Source organism: Pyxicephalus adspersus, chromosome 4 (assembly GCF_032062135.1).
Source record: "Pyxicephalus adspersus chromosome 4, UCB_Pads_2.0, whole genome shotgun sequence".
NCBI lineage: Eukaryota > Metazoa > Chordata > Amphibia > Anura > Pyxicephalidae > Pyxicephalus > Pyxicephalus adspersus.
Window position 1 is genome coordinate 127,450,553 of NC_092861.1, and position 17,301 is coordinate 127,467,853.

The following is a 17,301-nucleotide window of genomic DNA, read 5'->3' on the forward strand; positions in this document are numbered from 1 at the left end:
CGCATTTCAAAAATAAACACAAATGATTTTGTGAATTGTTTGACATCGCAAATGATGTTTTAAGTAAATGAAACAAATATTGTCTGAAGATAATTTTAACTATTTTTCTGTAGGTCAGCAACATTAAGGGCAAACATAACACTTTTGTCATATATAACTTTTAGAAAAGTAGTATTCTAAAAAATATAAACAAACATTTTTAAAAATTGCTGCTATATAAGACATTTAATGCATTTTAACATAGAAATGCATGATTACAAGAATGCAAATGAATATACATGGCCATCTGAAGTTTTCACAGAGGTGGAATAAAGACCAAAGAATTTTTTTACAGAAAGTGATGACTTTAAAAATATTACTTTTTTGTATCATTAGCACATACACATGCACACGTGACACATGTGTACAGCACACTATACTATGTGCCTGTATTTTTGTGTGTGTGTTTGTGTTGCCTTCATTTACATACACTCATTTACATATATTCCTTTGGTTTTTAATCATTTCCCAAATAAAATACATTTTAGGCTTTATTCTCTGAATGCTATATGGCATAATACATCTGAGTACATATGAAGGAAATTCCCCAAAAAATAAAAATACCCTGCATAAATGTTCCAATATAATATTCAATATTTGCAGAATCTAACCAAATGGTAAACATGAAACCATTTTTAATAATAATTCAGTACAAAATGAAAAAAATATTGAGTTTTAATATCTTCATATTTTTTTCTGGCACATTCTTAGAAAATCAATATTTTCTTACATCTTCTGATATTTTATTGCACATTTGGCAGTTGATGCGGGCATTAAAAAAAAACTTTTTACCATGAAGAAAATAATTTATCAAATATTACTTTTTAAATAATAAACAGAATTTCATCCAATTTTCTTAAAATAAATATAGTTAAAATACTATACAAGTTGTTTTAGGGTTACAAAAGACTTATTATATAACAGACAGAAGAAAGGAGAGAAAGTGTGTGCTTGTTTGTGTGTGGGGGATTGGGGGAAAATTAGGGGCTGATTAACCAAAGATATCATTTGCACTCCAGGGAGAAAAAGAGACTGCATTTACCAAGGGGGCAATTTTTCACCCAGTACTACCCCCTTGCAACCTCCAGTTAAATTTAAGCAAATTAAAAAACAGGCATATCATGTAAACATGAGTATTGCAATTGAATAAAGGCAAGGGTTAAAATTACTCCTGAAATAGGCCAGCAAACAATGGCACAGAGAACATGAGTATCCTCATAGATGGCCAAGAGCTAACAAGGTTAATGAGAACTTCAAGAAATATCTGATACTTTAGTTTGACAGTCTAGATCAGTGTTTCTCGACCTTTTAATATAAGGGAACCCTTAAAATAACTTTTGATCTTCAAGGAACCCGTTATAATTGCTATATCCACAATATGGTGGTAAGTAGGAGGAATGCCTCCTGCATGGCTGGCCAGCATGAAGAATGTCACCCTTACAGATAGCTAAAAAGATCATTGGTGTCAGTAAATTGACCTGATAGACCCAAACTGCTCATTGCTTAAGGAACCCCTAGCAACCTCTGGAGGAACCCTAGTTGAGAAACATTGCTCTAGAAAACTACTGTTCGTAATCTTTTGTTTTCACCAAATATTTTTTTTAACTTCTTTGAAATTCCTTCTTTTCACATAGATTCCTAACCCTTACATGCCAAGTATTGCAAGTTAGGAATTAGGGTAATAGGATATAACTTGACATTCATTGGAAGATTCATAACTTTTTTCTAGATTTTTTTCCTCTTCCTGTGCCCCTATATTTGTGTAGGCTCATTCATTCCAAAATATAGGGATACGGTACATTGCAGGTTTGGTATCTTCCTGGGGTTTTGTGTGTAATGAAATTGGGTATTTCACTAAGCGGGAGCTCATGCATTTTTTAAAAGTGTAGAATGAGTTTTAGGATTTTTTAATTTTTTTTTAATCACAAAATGAAAGGGCTTTGAGGTGATTTATGAAAATTGCTTTCAACTAGGATTGTAAGATAAGATAAGATTTATAAATTTTTTTTTGTTTCAAATTATAATAAATTAAAAGTTCATGAAAGTATTTCTGTAATTGTACATTTTGAATTTCTTAATAACTTTTGCCGTTTGGGATTAGGAATTTTGCAGTGCATTGGTTTTGGCAAATAGAACCCAATACCTTTGGTCCTTGCTAATGCGGTTACATGCCTAAAAAAAATTCTACTTTGTAAATTGTGTACCTAAATGCCCTGACCTGGAGCTTAGCAATATTAGTAAACCTGACCGACATACTTGAATTTATCTTCACCTGAAATATAAAACTTATATTATAGCACGTAACCCTCAACATATTTCTAAATATTTAAGCCAGACGTATTATTTCAATGTTACTCTTATCCAAACTTTAAACCCAACAAAATTAGGTCTAAACTTAATCATAATGTGTAACCTATTGCTTTACCCTTAAAACCAAATTGATAACTTTTACCTAAACACTTAGCCTAAAATCCTTTACAAATGATCTTGACCTTCAATCAACCCTTTCTGACACCAGTTTACCCCCAAAATTACCTTATTGGGCACCTTAACTAATAAAACCAAAAGCTACCTCTGTAGTGCTAAGATTTTTACAGTCTCAATTTTTTGTCCTGAAATTGAATGGTAATAACTCATTATGCTACCTAAACTTTACCTCCAAACATTAGATTTGCATTTGTTCCAAAAAAAGTTAGAAGATTCTATACAAAATTAGAAACAGAACATGATTGTGGACTTAATGTTAAATTTCATTGTATGTATTGGGGGTAACACTGTAAAAATAGATATATATATATTTATATATTTATTTGATTCCAAACAAAGGAACAGATGACTATAAATATTTAGAACATATGGTACCAAGAGGCTGTTGTATCCTATACAGAAATTTAGGTGTTAGAAAGATATGCTGAAAATTCTGAAAAGGAAAATATAAGATAAACATGCAATACGGTGCTAGTTCTTGTTTAATAGACTTTTCAAACTTCTTTCCACAGCTTCATCCAGTTCTTCTTCCAGCTCCTCTTTCTTGGACATAGCCAGTTTTGACTGGTAATCTCTAACTATTTGGTCTATGTAGGGGGCACTTTGAGTTCCATGTAGCATAAGGGTCCATTCTTTCAATACACCTTTTTCTGGCATACTTCCAACAAAACCAATTTCAAGAACCCAAGTTCCTCTTGGGTCTTCTCCCCAAGTGTGAGTTGTCATGAATGGCCATTTATCAAAACCCACTTTAGAGTCATCATCCCTTGGACGGCGACTCAGTAGGATGGATTTTGTTCCCATTGGGGATGTCATATTGATGTTCAAGTCTCCGCGCCTAGTAGAATTCACAGTTATAACTGCTTGGACATGTTCAAGATATCGAACAAAATTTTCCTTTCCTTGACAAGCATCTGTTGTAAGTGTAAGCACCAGCTTTCCATCAGAAGGTATTTTCCTGAAAAAAACACATTATACAATTTCATATTAGGTCTGTGAAGTAGTTTTAGCAAGTTCTATAGAAAACTAGAAATTTACTAGAAGCACAGAATTTAACTAAAAGTATTAAAGTTTTAAAGTAAAGACAACAGAAAACTCTGGGGGTACTCCAAAGTTTAACAGAACACTAGATAAAAATGACTTTTCCAGTACCAGCTAGAAACAAGCAACTTAGAAACAACTGCTGTGTGTTTACTTTACAACAGTGGTCCCCAACCTTTTGCAGCTCACGGACCACTAAATGCACGGACTCCAGACTACGCATGCGTGGGGAGCTGTGTGTCACTCAATGAGGAGTGATGTCATAGAGTGATGTCATAATGCCAGAACCTGCCCACTCTCCCATCGCAGGTCTGAGTCTGCGATAGGAGATTGGGCGGATTGTGTTCAGAGACAAAACCCGCCCACCACCCTGAGCCTACAATCAGTATGGGAGATGTGGTCTGCAGCTCTAATCGGTGGGCCCCCCCAAGCAGGGTCCTTCTCCTGAACCTGCTTGTGGATGCACCGGCCAGAGCCGCGGCCCACCTGTCAGATGGCTGGGGGTTGGGGAGGGTAAAAAAGCTCACTTTGGAGTATCTCAAATAATAACTCTGACAATAAATTCCTCCACAATGCCTTCAGATACAGAGGTAAAGTGAGGGTTTTTTATGCGTTTAATGCTTGTTTAGATTATGTAGATACTTTAGTATGCATAGGCAAGGCAATATGTTCATTATTGTAGATTTTATTATTCTTCATGTCTGGTTGGAAGAAGAATGAATGTATCAGTAGACGTTTTTAGCTTGACATAACAATGTATACATGTTTCCTTTTATTTTTTCTGTGAAGGATTATAATAAAAGAATAGGTACTTAATACATAATTACAAGCTACATATTGTATGGGTATAAGCATAATTTTTCATTTTCACAATGCCGTTTTTGCTTCTTGTAATCCTGGCAATAGTATAATAAAACATTTTAAATATTAATGGAGCTGCCTCGCAACAATTGCTGCAGACGACAAACGCTACCCAGCTTCTTTGCACTAATTGACAGGGCTGCTAAGGTGCACCACGGAGGATATTCAAGAGGCTATATATAGACTATGCTCTGCAAGTCTATGAGGAGGAAGAAAACAATTATCCATAGTATGACTGAATCAAATCTTAATGGAAATTGCAATGCAATTCCTTAGAGACTGCTGGTTTGTTTTACTTTGCCTGAAAATAATGCAGGTACAAGCTTAAATATCAAAAGCTTAAACATCACTATGGTTTCAACATTTTGACCATAACCTATTTTTAGTCACTCCATCAGACAAAAAAATGGATGGTATGTGATAAGGGATATGAATCAAGAAGTATTTAATCATGTATTCCTGTTATATGTTTGAGCACATTTTAAGTTGACTTTTAATTAGGGGTTTAGTATTATTAAAACTAATTATTGTAGAAAAGGAATGGAACAATTGGAATGGTTTACATTTGAAAACATATGAAATTACAAGTAAATTAAAATGCTTTATGCTGAACTTTAATTGGTATTTATTTGCCTTTCTTGATTGTTCATTTGCCCTGCTCATCAACATACTAATGAAAATTGTAAAAAAAAGCATTTTCATTATGTAGCCTATTTTAGACTCAGTGACGTCATTACTTGGTCTTTGTGCAGCTTTGTGCAATGCAGGCTGATAATGGCTGGTGAGGGGTAGCTTGTGGAGCTTCGCATAGGTTCCTGAAAACCTCATAAAACCATGGAATAAACCATGGAAGATACTAACCATATATGATGCTGTGCCATTGGACTCAAATCAAATGAATAAAAGGTGCAGACCGGGCACAGAAATGCTAAGGAGGAGAGGGCTTGATAATGTTGGATGTCCATTAGCCAGAAATTTTTGTGGGTTCTATCTGACGTGCTTCAGGTTGTAATGCACACAGTGAGAATCTGACAGTGTGCTGTGAAATCAGAATACGCAGCTTCGGTATTGGAGAGGCGGGAGTGAGCTTTAAAGCAATGATTGGCAATGAATACATGAAATGCTGTCTACTATTTAGCTTTTAAACAACTCTCCTGTGCATTGCCAGTTATCAACTCCTAATGTCTAATTTTCACCCTAGCTCTTCCAGAATAGAGAAAATAAATTGATTTCTAGTGTGAAAATGTGAGAACTTCCTAGTTTTTATTCCTACCTGTGACTCAACTGGGGAGGTTTTCCTTTGGATTCTGTTCAACGTTAAAAGAGCAATTTAGGGGAATGTTCTAAATAAAGTTAATCTTTAAATACATTAATAGGGTATTTTATTAGGATTGGAATATTTAGTTTATTGCATTTTTTGAAATTTTCCACTTCATTTCTCTATTTTTAAAAAACGTACCTTGGCTCCTGTATTGATCCACCAATGCAATGAAATCTTTCTGGAACAGTTTTCCATTCTCGTGCCATTTTAACCATCGAGCCAGCATCCAGCACGCCATAGCCGAACAAGTGATTAAACTCCAAACCAACACCGTTTCTACGCCACTTATGTACTTCATCATGTAGTTGGTTCCTTTTGGATGTTAGCACTGTTAGGTGTTGCAAGTCCCTCCAAGTGAGACCTGGACTATTGCAAGACAAAATGATATTACAATACTGAAACTATGAATTAATAGTATATATATATTTCAATTTGCACATGGTGCATTTTTTGTTGCATAAAAAACCTGACTACAGAGAGCTAAATCAGAGCAAATCACTTTCCTTTTCTTTTTTTCTTTTTTTTTTTTTACAAATAATTTGTTTAGTTTGCTATACACGATAGTATACAAACATTTTATGCATAACTTTGACAGCATATTACAGTAAATCCAAATAAAAAATTAGTCGTACTAAAAAATAGAAGAATTACAGTATCATGAACAGATTTTCTTTTCTTTATTGATGCACCTTCTGTCTGTCCTGCTTCTTTCTTCCAATCCAAGTTCTCTTTACAAACTCTCTCGTCTATTTCATCAAGAACCCTACTTCTTCTAACTTTTTCACTCCAGCTCTGAATATTTTCTTTTTTTGTTGCAATCTTTGGAATGACAGATTTGTTTGCAACAAACTAACCCCCACTCACAACCTTCTCCCATTAAAATCACCCTCTGACTCCACTGCCTCAGCAGACAAGTGGTAGTGTGGATCTTGTTCTCCCTCTACATTGTACCTATAATTCCTCCCCACCCTTTCCTCTCTCAGCTTTTTTTTATGGCATATGTTTTCTGTCGTTTTCATCCCCTTCCCTTTGTAGTAGCTATTGTCTATTAGCTTCCAGCCCAGTTTTCCAATTCCTGTAAATCTTTGCCTCCTGACTCCTGCACATTTTTTTCCCAGGACATCCACATCCTAGCTCTTGGTAACCACAATTGATAATACTGCAAATCCACAATATATGGCCATAACAACCTTTCCCAGTCAAGCTGCTCACTATCACCAGTACTCTGGGTCTAATGCAGAACATATACCGTCCCTTAAACCTTGCTGATAAATTCCATATACTTACTGGCTATTGCAAATCACTTTTAGTGGTAACTCTTTCTCTTCTACTGCCCTCACTGTTGATTTTTACCAAAGGTTAAGTCCTTGGACCGGAACTCTTCTTATTTACACCTATTCTCCTGATAAACTTGTCTTTCTTTGTCTAAGAAAATGTTTGATCTCATAATAGATGGCTTACAGGACCCTAAAACTCCACCATGGACATATTGTATGGGTTTAAGCATAGGTCTTATTTTCACAATGGCTTTTTTGCTTGTTCTAATCTTGGTATTAGCATATTAAAGTACTTTAAATATTAATGGTGCTTTTAACAATTGCTGCAGAGAGCAAAGGCGACCTAACTTCCATGTACTAATTGACAGGATTGGGAAGTGTACTGCAGAGAATATTTAAGAGGCTATATTTAGAATTTAAAAGTCTATGAGGAGGAAGTAAACAATTATTCTATTTATAAAGTCTTGGCTTATAACCTCTCCCGTCAGCCCAGTGCTCTATGAACCCAAACCCTTCCCTTCTACACCAGGACTTAAGCCATGTGTTTAGCTGCCTAAGCTCCCTCTGCCTTTCCTGTGTTGTGCATAGCACAGGCAATATTCCAGAGAATACAGCCTTGGAGGTCCTTTTCTTCAGCTTGACACCTAGTTCCCAAAACTGAATTTTTAATTTTTGTTCTATCCGTTCTCCCGATCATAGAATCCCCTATGACAACCAATTGTCTTTTCCTTCCTGCAATTCTCTCCCCACCACTACTAGATGTGCTTCTCTCTTGGCTATTAGGGGTAGCAGTGACATCTAGAGTTGCCACCACTGGGTCTGCCACCTGCACATCTTCACATAACTTTGCAAACATGTTGGGGTGCTCAAACACAGGGCTGGCTTTCCTTTTCTGGGTGGCCCTACCACTCCCTCCAGTTACAGTAACCCAACTCCCTACATGCTCTTCCTGATTAACCTCTCCACCCTCCATATCTAAGCCATTAAATGCCTGCTCAGTGAACAGGAGACCCCTCCCAAGGTGATCCAGTGATTTCAGTGTTGCAATGCGCTTCTCCAGCTCTCCAATCCAAGATACCAGACAGGCGATGTGCTCACATTTGTCACAGCAGTATTCACCTAGGAGCTGTTGCTCCATTTGTACATGTGACAGACTGTGTACTGAATCAAACTTTCCACATTGCTACCACTTATTTTCCTAGTTACAATTTTTGTTTAAAAGGAGGTATAAAAGTTTACTTACAGTTTATAGTTACTATAAGCATTTAACTCCTTTAGTTTTCAAAAACTTCTGTTTTTTCCAACTTCACTTGATTAAAAATCTACTTGATTCACAAGCCAAACAGTGAGCAGTTATAGTTTGTACTTGTTATACATGCAGGCTTGTCACAGGCCTTTAGCCTTTTTACTAAATAAATCTCTGTGTATCTTTGTGTACCTTCATGTAATATGTTAGAGATTATAAATAAATAAAAGGAGCCCTTAAATTATCCAGAATGGTCCATTATTAGCGATAAGATGTTTTTTACAGAGAAAAAAGACAGCAAAAAAGTAAATAAAAAAGTGAACACTATCCTATAAAGTAGTAAAAATTGGATTCTTTTTCCAAGGTAATTAGTAAAAATAAAAGTTTTCACTGAACGGTTTGGGTAAAAGATAGGAAGATGGGGTTTGTTATGGTTTATTAGGTCTACTTTGTTTATTCAATGTAAAATGTATTCTATGTACTATTTTTCTTATGTTTTATTCTTTAATTATTTCTGTGCTCTTTTTTTTCATTTCTTTTTTTTTCACTTTTTTTTTCTGTAAAAAGACAGATGAAGATAATGGCTTCTAATGAGTGAGCAATTATTGGCACAGTATTTATGGCTAGGGTGGTTGAGGGGAGCTGGTATAACCCTCAGGGACAATTGAAAGCCCACAGCACCTTTAATTTTTACTTGAATTTTGCCCTCCAAAGCATTTCATCTCCATAAAGATGATGCTCAATTGCATTAATTTCACTGAAATTTCAGGGAAATGAAAACTGATTTCCTCCATATGACTGTACCAGGAGTAATCTAGGAAAATGATTTTAGAAAACAATTTAGAACAATTCAGAAACATAAAAATATCTGAATGTGGAAAGTCTCTTTAAATTATTCTGCACAGATAAATGACAAATCTTGTTTACTGTCATCTGCCACATATGTAAGGAAAATCTCATGAACATACTTTGCCTCCAGGGCTAATGCAAACACCCCAGCTGCTTCTGGTGCTGCCGCAGATGTTCCTGAGTGACGTAAAGTACAGTTTCCATATAAATCCGTTGTAGCCTGAAAACACAAATTAATAATTTACAGGTCACACAGTATTAGGAATGTCATATTACACACAAATCATTGGAAAGCACTGAAATATTTATCAAACGTCACTTTTTATAAAAGAGCCATCACACTTTGATGAATTCCCTCAAATTTGCTTTTAAAGTTATTTGAATGCTATGGACAAATACTGGATAATTTCTGAGACAAAAAAAGTAATTCAAAAGACACAGCAGCTTGTACTGTCTTATGATGTGCAACTCTGCCAGGCAATGAAATTCCATCTTTCAAAGTTGGCTCTGTGAGCAATGAAAAAAAAACAACTATATTAAAAAGAATTCTGTGCTTCTTTGAGGACGGTCAGTGGTATGCCACCATTGAGGTGCAATGATAACATTTTCTAAGGTAGGAAAGGACAATGAAAAAATGGCCTCATACTTCTTAAAATTCCTGGCAAGCTACATGGGTATTTATTTATCTACTGAGAAGCATATCATTACAGGCAGTCCCCAGGTTACATACGAGATAGTGACTGTAGGTTTGCTCTTAAGTTGAATTTGTATATTAGCTGGAACAGGTACAATATTTTAATAAATGCAATTAGGACAGATGTTTGTCTCAACATATTGTTAGGCGGTGAGGTGCCAGTTAGTGTTTAAAATCCTCACTGTGAGCTAACCACAAACAAAGCAAAAAAAAAAAACTTTATGGAGCCTAGACATTCATTCACCTCCAGGACGGTTAATTTCTGTCCGGATTTATATGTCTAAAAACAGTACATTGTATTTCATGAAAATTTATTTTACATTGTAGGCCTGTAATTCTTAGGCGTAACTCACCGAAAAATGTCCATTATTTATTAAATGTAATAAGTTTAATAATAAACTTTAAATAAAAAAACACAAAAATTTGTTAAAACAAGGGTGCATAAAGAACCAAAAATACTGAAACCTGTAATATAACTGTACAGTAGCATAAACATTATGTATATATATATGAATTATTTTGTATTGGATTCAAAACAGTTATTTTGTATTGAATCCAATACAAAATAATTTAAAATTCCCGCCATGCCCCCGCACGCACCAACGTCACAGGGAACTTCTGGGGAATGTCATCGCACACTGCCAGATGACAGATCGGACAAAGAGGGGATCCGACCGGCAGGACACTCGAGGACGCCTGTGGGACCAGGTAAATCTTATTTTTTTTTTTAGCTACCCCGATTGTGGCTCAGGATTACCGTTATCAGCTGTTTTTTTTACCCCGAGCCATACCGCTCAGGAGGTTAACTTCTGGAGCAAGCTGTGCTTTGATATGCAAAAAGAAACAACTGCAGAGTTTGTCTTGGTCATTAAAGAGTTACAAGATATTACAGATCAGCTCAGTCCTTAGGATCACCCACAACTTCAGCTGTGTTTAGCAAAAGATTTCCTCTCCAAGTCATGCAAACTGCCCCCCATTAAGCCTTCGTCCTGCACACGAGTGAGCAGGGAAGCCCCATTCGTATCTAGGAGTTGTCCGTATGTCAGATGTCCTTAACTCGGGAACTACCGGCACTAATAAAAAGAAGGATATCTACTGAGTACTGGAAACTTCAATACAAAAGTGTTTTGGGGGGATTATTTAAAGCTTCCAAAATAAAAGCTGACATTGTTATGACACCATCTGCTCCCAATTTGCAGCAGCGGTCATCACATAGATGGCTGTCATCAAGGATTAGGCTGCTTGCCAATGTATCATACACCCCACTGGCTTCCTACACTTTTCCAGCTTCATGAGGCACAGACTCCTCATGAAAGGCATAAGTGGAGACTGCAAATCCTAAAGTATAGGTCAATACTGCTCTAGTCCTAGAGGCATAAAGCCATAACTCAATGGATCCCTACATGTGACTTTGAACCAATGGCTCTTTTGCAAAAACCAGCTATACCAACTCCCCCTCTAAAGGCTTCTATAACATAGATGTATAAAGGATAAATGACAGATTTGAATATGTCCAATGTCCCCACTACACTAGCAGTGAGTAGTGAATATATATTTTGTTTTTACAACTACAGTAATACCTCGGCTAATGAGTGGCCCTGCTAACAAATTTTTCAGCGAAATGAACTTTTTTTTCAATGTTTAAGAGACTCGGCTAACAAATATGGATATGGCTAACAAATGTAAAAAAAAAAACATTTTTCCCTGCTGCTTGTGTGCAGGACAGAGGCTTGATGGGGGGAGGGGTGGTTTGCATGAAAACTTTTTCTAAACACAGCTGAGGTTGTGGGTAATCTTGTGGGTAATCTTGGGAGCTCATCTTCTAAAGACCAAGACAAACTCTGTAGTTGTTTCTTTCTGCACAGCTTGTTTCAGAAGTTGATGAATGTCTACACTTCATTTCAGTTTTTGCTTAAAGTGTTTGCATAAAGTGTTTTCTTTGTTTGTAATTAACTTACAGTGAGGACTTTATGCAGTAACTGACACCACACTGCCTAATAACATGTTGACTGTTTCAATTGGGAAGCTGTACATCTCAGCCTTTGGGGGTACTATTTTTTTTTATAAAACTTATCTTTAAATTGTGGGCAGCATCCAGAACAAACTAAACGATTTTCTATTGAAACCTATGGGAAATCATGTTTCCTAACAAATATTTTGGCTAACAAATGTGATTCCGGAATGAGTTATCTTTGTTAGCTGAGGTATCACTGTATAAACTTTTAAAATGCATCATGACTTGGGAGGTACAGCTAACCCTAAGGATCTTCAATGTTCACCCTGCCATTTATCTTATCTTTACCAGTGTGTTCACTGGTTTAGCCTCACCCACCCATTAAAAGGAAAGTTTGGACAATGAATGTGACCATTAGGTGCAGTCCCATGCAGTGCATTATAAAAAATCAAACCTATGGTAAACTGGGCATTTTGTGACTTTCACATGGTTATTGGATATCATATGCAGTTTACTAAGGAAGATATTTACAGAGTCACAAGAACTGCTACTGTATATTAGTCTCTGTTAATCTCTTCTATTGCCATGTTGCCCAAAGCTGCTCTGAAATATGAACATTTTGATGAAGTTGTGAAAAGATGGAAGAGGTAATTAAGACATTGTATCAAGAGCTTTTTACTGATTTCTAAAAAGAATGTTTTAAACCATGGGAATACAATGTGGTTGTCCCAGATGCTGACATTGTGTGCAAATCTTGAGTATATTTTAAAAAAAGCTAAATACAAAAAATATTATACTGTAATTATAAAGTAATGTACAATGTGATCATTACATACAGTATATTATCTACATAGATTTATTGGAATATAATATTTTCCATCATAGTTGTACGTTGCCGTGGTATGTTTTACTTTTCTTGCCTTCGGCAGCCTCTATTCCTTCTTATGTTTTCCTGTATTTGTACCATTATATAAGGAGTTTTCATATAAGACAGAGCGTGTTAATTTGCCTCCTATAATACAAAACATTTTTCACTGCATGAACTGTACTGCCAAGCATGGTAACTGAACCAATGAAATATCCAAAGGATGTTTGGATTGTTTAAATATTAACATATTTCTCATCAGCCGCCAGTGAAAGCCTCACTGGGTTTTCTATCATTTAAAATGAGCTCTAACAAAAGAACATCTGCTGTTTCTATTGTGAGGCTGGCGCTTGATTACGCCTCAGGGCAGACGGCAGCCTGTGTACCTACCACGCCAGCTTCAGGATTTCGTTTTCTACCATTGCTGAATGTGGAGGCTAAAGTGGAGGAGCAGCTTTCATCATATAGTGCGGTCCGACCATCATTAATAGCAGAGTTTATGGAAATAGTCCACATGCTAGATGCATATCCATCACAGTTACAGTCATCGTAACTTCCTCCATCTCCGGACGCCCAGACATAGATACTTCCTTTTCCACCACGACCCTGTCAAAGAGCATTCATATTTTATTTGTTTGTTTAGGTTTATATAAAATCTCTCTAAATTGGTGATAAAAAAAATGAAGAACATTTGCTAATTATTGTTATTTGGATGCTTTGGTTTATCAAATCAACAAAAGAAAAAATATGTTCAGCACATTTTCCTTTGAATGCACATTTTTTTATTGCTGTAAAACATGCTGTAAGTACAGAAGACTACCAGATATTTCTAAAAATTATTCTAGAGAGCTTCTAACATCTTGTATAGTTTGACCACACAATGCCTATGCTATCCTGAAATTCTAACCAGTTTTGTTATCCCAGCCAACTGGACTAAATAACTTTGCCTACCCCCCTTTCTTTGCCACCAGCATGCCATTCCACTGGGTGTAAGTATAGGGCTTTCAGAAAATGGACCTGGATGGGCCTGATTTTACAAAGCTCTCCAAGACTGGAGAAGATAGACTATCATGGGAGAACCTTGGAGATCCAGCAAACCTGGGAATAAATTTCTAAAAATCATTTGATATTATTTAGCAAATGTTTTCAATCCTAGACCAGATCAATTATAGGTGCTGGATCACCCAGGTTCTCCCATGATAATCTATATTTTCCTGTCTTGAGAAACTTTAATAAATCAGGCTTGTTGTGCTAGTGAGAATTGGGTTCCTAGTAGTTGCCCTTACATCAATTTCCAGCCTGGTGATGACGGTAAAAAGAGTAATACCAGCTGTTTTTGCTTTAAGAACAAGTTAAGAAAAAGAATACAATATTGTATGGACATATATTAAAATGGGGAGGGTATGGTTTAGGTTTGTAGGGTAATGTCTGGTCATTCCCTGTGATTATCTTTATTTGGTTTGTATGAGCCTGACATTTAAGCTGTTTTGTCATGACAGTTGTGATCTGTCTTTCACTTGCCTAAGGTTTAACATGATTAAAACAAACTCTCAACTTTTCCTATTACATTTTTGAAGAAAATCTGTCAGTTTAGGTTATACCAGTAGAAAGTGCCCAAGAGCAAAGTATTCTGTATTCTGTGGAGAAGATCATGGTAAAGAGTGTCTTCTTGACTTCCTACATAGAACATTTCCTCTGCATTAGCAGTTCCCATATTCCAATCTTTTCTTTGTACATTGGCAAGGGATTAAAATTGATGTTGTGTTTTAGTTGTTTTATCTTTCTGTCTTGATGATAATAATGTCCCTAGAATAAAGATCCCTATTTGAGTGATAACTGTTGAAGGTAAATTACCTTTTCACATTTTTTCTGGTATTATGTTTGTTTTTTAACTAAGTTATCAGAATTTCATTTTTAAAATGTATGGATTATTAAAATGTAAAAATGTAAAATAAATGTTTTACCCCATTTTTTAGTCTTTTTTATATTTTATCTGTTCCCAGTTAAGGAAATTCTCTCTTACTTCCTGTCTCCACCTACTAGTTGCAACTAGAACATATATCCACGTTGCAAGATTTGCCTTTACCTACTATTTTGGTGAACACTGCAAAATGTTGGATTTCCCCTTATCTATTGTCTTGGAAATAATGTACACTGGGGTAAATAATGAGAACAAATTTTCAGAAAGGGGCACAGTGGTTTTAAATCTCCCCACCTGACATCAAAAACTATAAACAAAATTTTTTTTTGGATAATTATCAACTAAAAAATCCAACTATGTGCTTTTTTCTTTTTTTATGGCCCCCATATTCTGTACAAAATAAAAAGCATCTCTGGTTGCAATACTCATCTTTGCTCTCTAGGTGCTGCTTTCCGACAATATAAAATATAAGAGTTTTTCACTACATTTTTAATTCCAAAATGTGCATTTGAGTGGGTGTGTTTGAAATTCAATTGATTGATCTAGTAGCAAAATGGTTAAAATGTATTATTATTATATTAATTAATAATGATAAAGTATTGTGGTAACGTTTTTTGCCTTTGATATAACAACAAAAAGTGCCATGTATGTAACTATAATCATATATATTAGCTGAAAAGGAACATTGCAACATTATAAAATAGCAAAGTATACATCAACATAAAGAAGAAAAGGTTTTTCATAAAGTGTGTTTCTTTCCGATGAATAGATCAAGAATATTCCTTCTGAGTTGACCTCAACTACTGCGTTAACATCTATATGCAGGAATAAAGATATTATCAGCAGACATTGACCCAGATATGTCAATACAAGATATATAAAGAAGGAACCAAGGATCTGCTCATGCATCTCAGAAAAAATTCCGATAAATATATTGAGCTGAATACCAAGCATATGGGAAAGCACCTATATCTGCAACTTACCAAATACATTAACCAGTGGTTCACCTGCCATGAGTCAAGGTGAGACTACTGCTTCAGGTTTACTTCATTGGCAAAGCTGCATCTCTGGGCCTGATTTATTAAAGCTCTCCAAGGCTGGAGAAGATATACATTTTTATCAGTTAAGCTGGGTGATCCAGCAAACCTGAAATGAATCTGGTTCAGGATTCAAAACATTTGCTAACATTCCAGGTTTTCTGAATCACCCAGCTTCATTGATCAACGTGTATCCTCTTCAGCCTCTGAGAGCTTTAATAAATCAAGGCCCTCTGTCTCTGTTTGCCCTTTCAGGGACCTTTTTACTTTGTATTAAACCCCCAAAGCCAAAGCTGGAAAGCTCTTTTAAAGGGACATGAATTGGAATATAATCTCTCACTGAACTGTTGGTAATGTGGAACTTCTCTACACGGGAATCATTCTCACAATGCACTTATGTGCCATTCTCTATCCTATTCACAGGTATTCTCAAATTTTAACCATTAAGATTGCATACTCTGTTAGATAACACCCTCGCTTGGCACAGATAAAGCACTCTCCGACAGGTCAAACTCCCCAAAGGACTCTCTCTCCTAAGGTAACTCGCTGGTAAGGCAGCCCTTCAAAAAACATGCCATTCTTTCTCATGTAAGCTCACGTAGCATGTCCTCATGCAAAATACTTACTCACATGGCACTCTCACATGTCCAACTCTCTCTCAATGACAACATTCTCATCTCACTCCACAGCCAAGACCACTTAATAGTAGATTTCAGATGATGACTTCTCAGGTATCTTGTCACTATCATAATGTCCAAATACACAGCAATATGCTTTTAACTAAAAAATGGTTAAAAGGGTCAAGACAATACAACACCAAAAGTTACTACCATAAGTATACTACCATCATTATGGCAGACAAGGTGGTAGGTTGAGTTTATAAGTTTGATAATTTTTGTCGTTGAAAGCTGTTTGAAAATTGCTGAAATTGTCATACACCTGCTGTGTGTGTGCAGTATAAAATAACTGATATAGAATTTCCTCAAGTTTGAAAGATCTTTTTATATTTAGATAGGTGGTTGGTATGTGACTTTCCTATTAAAGGCAGCCAATGAATAAAAATATTGACATTGCTGAATCCTCTGTATTTACATGATAATTTAGTGGTTACAATTCTTTGCAAAACTAACCCGAAACAATTATGCAAGCTATGACTTCTAAATTACAGACTGTAATGACTGCAGTGAGTATAACAAGGTTATATTGGCCTTAGGGTTACAAGGTGATCAAGCTGCAATATCTCAAACTAGAAAAGTACTTGATTGTATTAAAAGAGAAATCGAGAGATAATCCTGCCCTTGTACAAAGCATTGGTCAGACCACATCTGGAATATTTCACTTTAGGAGCATTACAAAGGACCCGGGGCACTCTTTGCACATGGAGGTAAAGAAGGTTATTCTCTTCATGAGGAAGGGATTCCTCAGGGTAAGGTCTGTGAAAACATGGAATAGGCTCCTTAGGAAAGTACATTTAGCACATTCTATAGATTGCTTTAGGAAAAAGAAAAATGTAACTGGGTATTAAAGTAAAGACAACTAAGACTGTTGATGCAGAGAACATCCAACTGCTTTATGGGATCTGGAAGGAATTTTATTCCCTGTTGGAGCGCACCATGCTTTACAAGGGTTTTTTTTTTTGTATTCCTCCGGATCAACTATGTCTATAGGGTTTTATCCATGGTATGCAGGTTTTTAGTATGCCTATTTTC

The 17,301-nt window shown here is 35.9% G+C and overlaps 2 protein-coding genes across 2 annotated transcripts in view; both read right to left on the reverse strand.

Annotated features, from left to right (window-relative positions):
- The window catches only part of OTOR (otoraplin), a 291,057-nt gene that overhangs the window by 47,399 nt on the left and 226,357 nt on the right, over window positions 1–17,301 (reverse strand). The window lies entirely within an intron of this gene.
- The window catches only part of PCSK2 (proprotein convertase subtilisin/kexin type 2), a 99,388-nt gene continuing 82,293 nt past the window's right edge, over window positions 207–17,301 (reverse strand). The window contains exons 9-12 of the mRNA XM_072409590.1: window positions 13,025–13,240; window positions 9,241–9,341; window positions 5,888–6,115; window positions 207–3,484 (exon numbers count right to left, since the gene is read on the reverse strand). Coding sequence (XP_072265691.1) covers window positions 2,998–3,484; window positions 5,888–6,115; window positions 9,241–9,341; window positions 13,025–13,240 — 1,032 coding nt within the window. The 3' untranslated portion in view covers window positions 207–2,997. The remainder of the gene's footprint in view (window positions 3,485–5,887; window positions 6,116–9,240; window positions 9,342–13,024; window positions 13,241–17,301) is intronic.